This window comes from Denticeps clupeoides, unplaced genomic scaffold (assembly GCF_900700375.1).
Source record: "Denticeps clupeoides unplaced genomic scaffold, fDenClu1.1, whole genome shotgun sequence".
NCBI classification, from domain to species: Eukaryota; Metazoa; Chordata; class Actinopteri; order Clupeiformes; family Denticipitidae; genus Denticeps; species Denticeps clupeoides.
This window is the reverse complement of record NW_021630124.1, coordinates 151,265-159,822: the sequence shown is the minus strand read 5'-3', so window position 1 is coordinate 159,822 and position 8,558 is coordinate 151,265. Positions and strand designations below refer to the sequence as shown.

At 51.8% G+C, this 8,558-nt stretch overlaps 1 protein-coding gene and 1 long non-coding RNA gene across 2 annotated transcripts; one reads left to right on the top strand and one right to left on the bottom strand.

Moving 5' to 3' along the window:
• The first annotated feature begins 3,504 nt into the window (after positions 1–3,504).
• LOC114784203 (uncharacterized) lies at positions 3,505–4,297 on the top strand. The gene is made up of 3 exons (XR_003748834.1): positions 3,505–3,902; positions 3,981–4,031; positions 4,091–4,297. It is a non-coding gene; the product is annotated as an uncharacterized LOC114784203 (long non-coding RNA).
• On the bottom strand, positions 4,243–7,525 carry LOC114784202 (radial spoke head protein 6 homolog A-like). The gene is made up of 7 exons (XM_028969424.1): positions 7,363–7,525; positions 6,095–6,314; positions 5,574–5,840; positions 4,973–5,428; positions 4,767–4,902; positions 4,571–4,688; positions 4,243–4,508 (listed from the first exon to the last, which is right to left on the bottom strand). The coding sequence occupies exons 1-7, from the start codon at positions 7,440–7,442 to the stop codon at positions 4,295–4,297; spliced, it is 1,491 nt and encodes a 496-aa protein (XP_028825257.1). The 5' UTR covers positions 7,443–7,525; the 3' UTR covers positions 4,243–4,294.
• Positions 7,526–8,558: the final 1,033 nt, after the last annotated feature.

The window sequence follows — 8,558 nt, the reverse complement described above, 5'->3', positions numbered from 1 at the left end:
CAAAAAAATGTCATCTGCTACAGAGGTCAGTAAAATTTCTCGGCCATGTCATCGATCAGACAGGAGTGGCAGTGGATCCAGCCAAGGTGGATGTAATATCTAATTTACCAAGGGAGGCTATAATGGAGGATGATGGCTGCACGCCTTCTGTGAAGAGGCTGAAGTGCTTCTTGGGCATGGTCTTTTTCTACCAGAGTTTCATTCCAGGATGCTCAGCCATTGCTAAGCCATTGTTTGCATTAACAGCAGGCCTGAGGAAATCAGCACGAATGGGGAAGACTGGAAGAGGTCCTGGCATGTTTAAGATGTTGACAGCAGCAGATTGGAGCCCAGCGTGTGAGGAGGCCTTCAACCGACTCAAGAGAGAGCTTCTTCATTGCGCAGTACTGGCTCATCATGATTTTTCAAGGCCCTTCATCCTTTCTATTGATGCATCATTAGATGGATTAGGGGCCGTTTTATCACAGTTGCCTGTTGGGGAGAGTAAGGCACGTCCCATTGCCTTCGCCAGCAAAGCCCTCAGCAAATCTCAGCAGAAATATCCTGCCTATCGTCTCGAATTTATTGCTCTGAAATGGAGTATCACAGAGAAATTCAGTCATTGGTTGAAGGGGCATGATTTTACTGTATGGACCAATAACAACCCGCTTACCCATATACTGACTAAACCTAAGCTAGATGCTTATGAGCAGAGGTGGGTTTCAAAACTGTCATCATATACCTTTGATTTTAAATACATACCAGGCCCTAAGAACATAGTGGCAGATGCTCTCAGCCGTGATCCTTTCTCACTTTCCATCAGTACCCGCATTATTCGGGAGCCCTATGACAGTCTTGTCCATGAAGCTGAAGGTGCTGTGACTAAAGAGGTACAAGATACTTCAAATTCAGGTGATTCAGCAGTCAGATCTTGCTGAGGGGTCTGGGAGCTCTTACAGTACAGCCGAGGTTCAAGCAGCTTTGGCCAATCACTGTGACTGTGAGAGTAATGCAGCAAATAGAGCCGCTCACTTGATCCAACACGTTCAACAGATTCAACAAGCTGGTAAGGATGTCTTGCCGTCACTCACCTTGCGGGATCTGGAGGATCATCAACTTCAAGATCCAGCTATCTCCGCCATCCTGCCATTTATAATTCGGATGAGACGCCCCACGAGAAGAGAGAGATATGGTATGGACACAAGGACGCTGACCATGTTGAAACACTGGGATAAGCTTAGAGTGCGAGATGGTATCTTGTACCGGGAGACGCGAGACCCTGTAAGCAAAGCCAGGAGGTCCCAGTTAGTCTGCAGAGTAAAGCGCTGGAAGGCGTTCATGATTTAGCAGGACATCAAGGTCAAGCTAGAACTCTGCACCTGGCAAGACATAGATTTTTCTGGCTCAACATGGAGAGGGATGTGAAGGAATATGTGCATTGTTGTAAGAGGTGTGTGCTTGCTAAAACACCAGAGCCAGCCGCACGAGCTCCTTTAGAGAGCATAAAGACCTCCGCCCCTATGGAACTCTTATGCATTGACTTTTGGTCAAGAACAAAATTTTGGACAAGAACAAAAATTCTATTGATGTGCTTGTGGCAACTGACCACTTCACAAAGATGGCATTTGCCTTTCAGTGTAGGAACCAGACTGCCATGCAGGTGGCCAGAAAGCTGTGGGATGGCATATTTTGTGTATACGGTTTCCCTGAGCGTATCCATTCCGACCAGGGACCAAGTTTCGAGAGTGAACTGGTGTCTGAGCTGCTTCAGCTGTCTGGTGTTGCCAAGTCCCATACTACGCCTTATCACCCCATGGGCAACGGGGGTACCGAGAGATTTAATCGCACACTCAGGAATATGTTGCGAACTCTTCCTCTGAGAGCCAAACAGGAGTGGCCACAACAACTTCAGACACTGACCTTTGCTTACAATGCCACAGTTCACGAGACTACAGGATTTGCGCCATTTTACCTGATGTTCGGCCGTGTCCCGCGGCTCCCAGTGGACATTGTATTTAAGACTATTGTGCAAGATCCTGTTGTGGGACATTTCAGCAGTTATTCCAGGACCCTTCTGACATATCTGTCTGAGGCTGCCAGAATCGCTCAGCAACACACAATCAAGGAACAGGAATGCCAGGCTCATCAGTACAATAAGAAGGTCAAAGGAACCTCTCTTCAAGTTGGAGATCGGGTTCTACTGGCTAACAAAGGAGAGAGTGGCAAGAAGAAACTGGCTGACAAGTGGGAACCTGTAGTGTACACGGTTGTCAAGAAAAAACCCAAGACACACATCTATAAGATCAGGAATGCCACGGGGCAATGCAAGGTTGTGCACAGAAACCTTCTTTTGGACGTAACTTTCCTCCCAGTGAGCAACACACTGCAAAGTCAATCACAGGAAGATTCATTCAGTGATTATGATCTCAGAGAGGGTGAGGAATTAAGTGAGTTTAGTAGTTTGGACAAGGAATCTTCTCAAGCACGGACATTGTCATGGGTGCTGTCTGACACCAACTCTGAAGATGGTGAAGACTGTGCAGCAGAAGTGCCTGTTTCACAAGCCATGGGTGGACAGGATGTTGTGCCGGCTGTTAGTCCATTCAACACTCATTCCAACTATGAAGAGACGGAGCCTGTTACGGATCCTTCTCCAGATAGTCTTTCGGTTGACACCAATAATAAACAGACAAACATAGTTCCAAACAGTGACCCTGATCCATTACATACCTCTGACCATCACCACATGGGACCACCTAGATCAGACCAAGTTACGGTCCGGGACAGAGTAGTTTCAAGAGCAGGGAGGATGGTTAAAAAAGTCAACAGGCTTATAGAAGTAATGGTTCAAAAACCTGTTGGGTGGGGACTTTTACCATTAAACAATTCCTAATTTGTGACCTAGGAAGGTTTTTCGGTTGTTTTGTGTGATGGTGGAATGTAACGGGTTTGCACTTTATCAGTCTGTATTTGGGGAGACCAGATGTTATGGGGGTGTAGACTGCACCTTTAAGTTCTTGAAGGGTGGGAGGCCTGATCAACCGTCCTTATTCTTCAAATCCGCCTAATGGATAGTTTTCTAATTGAACAAAGAAGTGATTTCTTTTTGGATGACCTGGTCTAGAGGGAATGTATAAACATATCAGACTGTTTGAATGGTTTAGTGGGTTATGACAGTGTACATGGTTTTGGTGAATTTCTAGACGGGGTGATTGTAACAGGGTATGTAATTTGCAATTCACCAAAACATGCAACCTTCTTTTCAGTTATGTGCATTTTGTTTGCTTCTATATGTTTTTTTTATATCTCCCGCCTTTTGGTTCTGGGTGTGTGTGCGAGCGCATTATTGTGCTGATTACGCGGGAACCTGCGTGCGCATGCGTGCTCCGGTCAGATCCTTTCTTACCTATTAAGAGGGGAGCCCTGTGTGAGACGCTCTGCATCCACAACCCATGTTTTATTTGTTACAGAGTTGTTACAGTAAAAGCGTCAGTTGCAACCATCCTGTGTCCTGTCTACTGTACAATCACAACGCAGAGTCCCTGGAAGAGACAGGTCCAGGGAAGACGGGTTACAGGTGCGTGTGGGGCGGATCGTTATATGACGTTTCGGTCCTTTGCTGTGAATTTACTGAAAAAGACGTGTTTGAAATCGGATCGAACTGGGCATGCGCAGCTCTCACGTCGGGAAGCCCGTTAACCATTTTATTATTAATGATCTTTATGTGGTCGTTATAAAACGTGTTCGATATTAGACTATATTATATATTGTTGATCGATTCTGATGGAGTTCTTTAACTGAGCTTTCCAGCACACAGAACCAGTACTGGACGATGATGGAAAAGTCCCTTCCAGCTCGCGGTGGAGAAGTATGAGGAGATGTTTCCAGCCTTCTCGGACTGCAGAGAGTGCAAACTGGTGAAGGTAGGCGGAGCTTCCTCCTCCTCCTCCTCCGCGTTCCTGCAGCGCCGGCGTCACCGTAATCCCCGTCTCTCCCCGCAGAAGCTGCTGGACGCGCACGAGGAGCAGGACGTGGACGCGTTCACCGACGCGGTGAGTGTTGGCGTCTCGGGGAGACGGGCGCGGCCCCCCGCTAACGTCCTTCTGTCCAGGTGAAGGACTTCGACTCCATCACCAGGCTGGACCAGTGGCAGACCAGCATGCTGCTCCGGATTAAAAAGACGGTGCGGGACGAGGAGACGGACCTGCGTTAGGACCGGACCCGGTTCCCCCGGAGTAATGACCAGGCTGGATTTTAATTTCAGAACTTTATTTAAAACGCTGCTGTGTCGCTAATAAAAGTTTTAGTGTAAACGTCACTCTGTGTCTTCGTCCTCCTCCGTCTCGTCCTCCGTCTCGTCCTTGTCCTCCGCCGCGGCCCTCAGCGCCCGCTCCTCCTGCGGCGTGGGGTCCGCCTCCTCGGTCACCTCCGGCCCGCCGGGGAACTCGCGCTGGGGGTCGGGGGGCAGCGCCGGTGAGAAGGCCGCGTCGCTCTTCACGCCCCAGCCGATGTAAACGTTCTGGAACTTCCTGCGGGGAGACCGGGACGCGGTGATGACGGGCGACGCCCGGCCGGCGGCGGCGGGTCTTACCTCCCGCGGGCGTAGGCGTGGGCTCCCGGCCACAGGTTGGAGCGGACGTAGGCCACGGCGAAGCGGGGGACGAGGGCGGAGGACAGCCGGGAGCTCCACGGTGGCAGCCGGTCCATTTCTACACCAAACGCAGAAACGTGGCGCGTTACCGTGGTTACGGAGGAGGAGGCGGACCGGCGGCATCTCGCACGCTCACCTGCGTCTTCAGACAGCGGGGTGAAGAGGGCGGGTCCTTCCTCCCGTTCCGGCTCGTCCGGCTCCTCCTCCTCCTCTTCATCTTCATCAGGTTCCGCCGCCGGTTTCTCCGCCGGGTTCACCCACACGCAGCGGCCCTGGACGAACCGCGGTATCAGCGGCGGGTTCTAGAAGGTCCGAGGTGGCGGTTAAATACGGAGGACGGACCTGAGTCAGGATGTGCGGGACGTGGTGCACCCAGGCGGACAGCGACTTGCTCATCGCGGTGACGGGGAGCGGCTCGAAGTCGGGGTTCTCCTCCACGCGGCCCCGAGTTGTCCCCTGCTCCTCGTCCTCGTCCTCCTCCTCGTCCTCCTCCTGCAGGTGGTAGAACCCCAGCGGGCTGACCTGCGTGCCGGACGAGATGCGGGCGATCTGCGCCCGCAGGTACTCGGCCTCGGCGCCGGGAAACGGCGGGTAGGAGGTCACCGGGGCGTCCAGGCGGCCCGTGAACAACTTGCGGATCCGCCGCGCCGCCGTGATGTGCGCCGGAACCACGTCGGGCAGGCGGGTCCACGGAAGGCCCGGTTCGCGGCACACGAAGTACGCAGAGCTGTTGGTCCCCGTGCCGCGCTCCTCCGCCGGCACCACCGGGGGCGCTTTGTAGGTGGAGGGCGGGACGATCTAATTCAAGAGAAATCGTTTCCACGTCTTCGTCATTGTACGTTAAATTACACGATGAAGCGAATGAGGACCATAAGAAGTTCTGGAACCGGCCCGGTTACTAACAACGATGCTCTTTTCACGTTAACGGGGGCGGAGCTCTCACCATTTTGGCCGCGTCTTCGTCGCCGCCCTCTCCGGGACCTTCTCCGCCTGCCCCACCCGGCGGCTCCGCCTCCCGGCACTCGGCGACCAGGTAGTTGGCCTCCGTGCCGAGGACTTTGCCCCAGAAGCGGCAGCTCCGCAGGGGCCGGGCGTCGCTCAGCTGCCGCAGCGCCAGGGAGACCTTCTGCATCTCCTCCCCGCCCAGCCCCACGCCAGCCTGCTGGAAGAAGAAGGCCACCTCCGCCAGGTTGGGCAGCGGCGTCTCCACCTAAACCGGCAAGAAGCGCAGCTCTCACACGCGTACTTACATTTCCAGCGTTTACCAGACGGCCTTATCCAGAGTTACAGTCAGTAGTTACAGGGACAGTCCCCCCCTGGAGACACTCAGGGTTAAGTGTCCTGCTCAGGGACACGATGGTAGTAAGTGGGGTTTGAACCTGGGTCTTCTGGTCCATAGGTGAGTGTTTTACCCGCTAGGCTACTACCACCGTACTTAACCAGCGAGTAGAAGTTATTCCTCACCAGATCGTCCTCGTCCTCGTCTCTGGCGTGGGAGAAGAGCGCCCGCTGCTGCTCGGCCAGCCACTGTCCGGGCGTGGTGGCCGGGACGTCCCGCAGGGCGCCGCGGTCCTGCTGCAGGGCGCCGCGCTTCAGCTCCCTGCTCATCTCCTCCAGCACGTCCACAGGATCCTGGGGCTGCTCCTCCCTCACGCGGGACAGGAGGCGGACCAGGTGCTCGTAGCTGAGGGCCAGAGGACGTCCCGTTTATTAAAAATAAACAGCGGTGGCCTAGCGGTTAAGGAAGCGGCCCCGTAATCAGAAGGTTGCCGGTTCGAATCCTGATCTGCCAAGGTGCCACCGAGGTCCCACTGTCCCCACACACTGCTCCCCGGGCGCCTGTCATGGTTCCCACTGCTCACCAAGGGTGATGGTTAAATACAGAGGACACATTTCACTGTGTGCACCGTGTGCTGTGCTGCTGTGTCAATCACTACACTTTCAAAATGACACATCAACACATCTTATCTAGTAAAACCAGGTTAACATTTTCAGCTTTACTTGTCCATCTTCCATCGGTCAGCGTGAGGATCACCATGATATAAATAAATGAATAATTCACAGATTCGGCTGTTTTTTTTATTTGGAAATAGTAATTGTGCCATAATGAGCTCGGACTGAATGTATTATGAATGAATGAAGTTCATTTGGAAGCAGCCGCCTCCCTCCCCTTCAGCCCAGCAGCAGGAACATCGGGTACGTCATGTTCACGTCCCACAGATGTGGGTGAAAGTGACGTGATTGTCATTGTGAATTTAACCCTATTTGTCCTCTGTATTTAACCGTCGCCCTTGGTGAGCAGTGGGCACCAGGACAGGCGCCCGGGGAGCAGCGTGTGGGGACGGGACCTTCATCATGAAGTTGGCTCAATATTCACAGCTCCTGTTTACCCTAACTACAGCGTTTACCAGACGCCCTTATCCAGAGGGACTTACAGTCAGAAGTTACAGGGACAGTCCCCCCCTGGAGACACTCAGGGTTAAGTGTCCTTCTCAGGGACACGATGGTATTAAGTGGGGTTTGAACCTGGGTCCTCTGGAGTGAGTTACCCCACTAGGCTACCAGCACCCTAATATTATCATCCATCGGTCCAAATCTCCCACGTGAAATATTCAGTGAAAACAGGCAGCACTTGATACGGTTCTAACGGTCCAGGATGGTGAGTGCACGCAGATTGGCGCCATTTTCATATTTAAAACGGAATAAAAGTCGGCGACACGGTGCGGGCTTACAGGCTGGTGTCGCTCCTGGCGCCGCTCTTCATCAGAGCCGCCTTGAAGCGGGCGGCCCGCTGCTCCCGGGGTTCGGACATCGTGACCGCACCGGACCGCGTCCTGCTGCCCGTTGCCAGGGTAAACAGAGCGGTTGCTGCGGCGCCGTGACGTCAGGCGGCTCCTCCCCCGGAAGCGCCGGAGGGAGAGTTTGGGGTGCGTAACAGGGTATGTAATTTGCAATTCACCAAAACATGCAACCTCTGGAATTTTGTGCTTTCTTTTCAGTTATGTGCATTTTGTTTGCTTCTATATGTTTTTTTTATATCTCCCGCCTTTTGGTTTTGGGTGTGTGTGCGAGCGCGCGCATTATTGGGCTGATTACGCGGGAACCTGCGTGCGCATGCGTGCTCCGGTCAGATCCTTTCTTACCTATTAAGAGGGGAGCCCTGTGTGAGACGCTCTGCATCCACAACCCATGTTTTATTTGTTACAGAGTTGTTACAGTAAAAGCGTCAGTTGCAACCATCCTGTGTCCTGTCTACTGTACAATCACAACGCAGAGTCCCTGGAAGAGACAGGTCCAGGGAAGACGGGTTACAGGTGCGTGTGGGGCTGATCGTTGTATGACGTTTCGGTCCTTTGCTGTGAATTTACTGAAAAAGACGTGTTTGAAATTGGATCGAACTGGGTGTAGCGTTGTGTAATTTTTTTATTTCTTTTCTTGAACCGTAATAGACGAGCTGACACCCAAGAAATTTTCCGTGCAAAGTGTATTCTGTACAAAAGCGAGGTCACATCAGAACATCGCCTCACAAACCGCGTCTCTCTGCACCTCTCTCTATAATATACAGTATTAACGGAACATGAAAAAAATATTCAAATATGTACATAAATTAAAATAGAAGAAAAAATAACTTTTTGCACACAAACCCCACGCACCTCTCACAGCTCATGCCATGTGTCTAAGAGAACTAAACCGAGTCTCCAACCCACTAACCCAAGGGCACGGCCGCATCCAACCACTTTTCGGGGGGTGATCAAAGTTTTAGAACCCACATAACTTTTTATAATAATCATAAATTGAACAAACAAAAATACAGAAACATATTTAACATAACCAGAAACATTAACACATTTTAACATTCTACAATTAAACAATTGGGACAGTTGTTTATCATTATAATTCCCTTACCTACATCAGAATACAGGTAAAC

Excerpts from the sequence above, each read along its gene's own strand:
- LOC114784202 (XM_028969424.1), bottom strand. The coding sequence starts at position 7,442 with ATGTCCGAACCCCGGGAGCAGCGGGCCGCCCGCTTCAAGGCGGCTCTG. Across the intron at positions 5,429-5,573 it reads ACGAAGACGCGGCCAAAATG|ATCGTCCCGCCCTCCACCTA; the intron begins GTGAGAGCTCCG and ends CTCTTGAATTAG. Across the intron at positions 4,903-4,972 it reads TCCCGCACATCCTGACTCAG|GGCCGCTGCGTGTGGGTGAA; the intron begins GTCCGTCCTCCG and ends CGGTTCGTCCAG.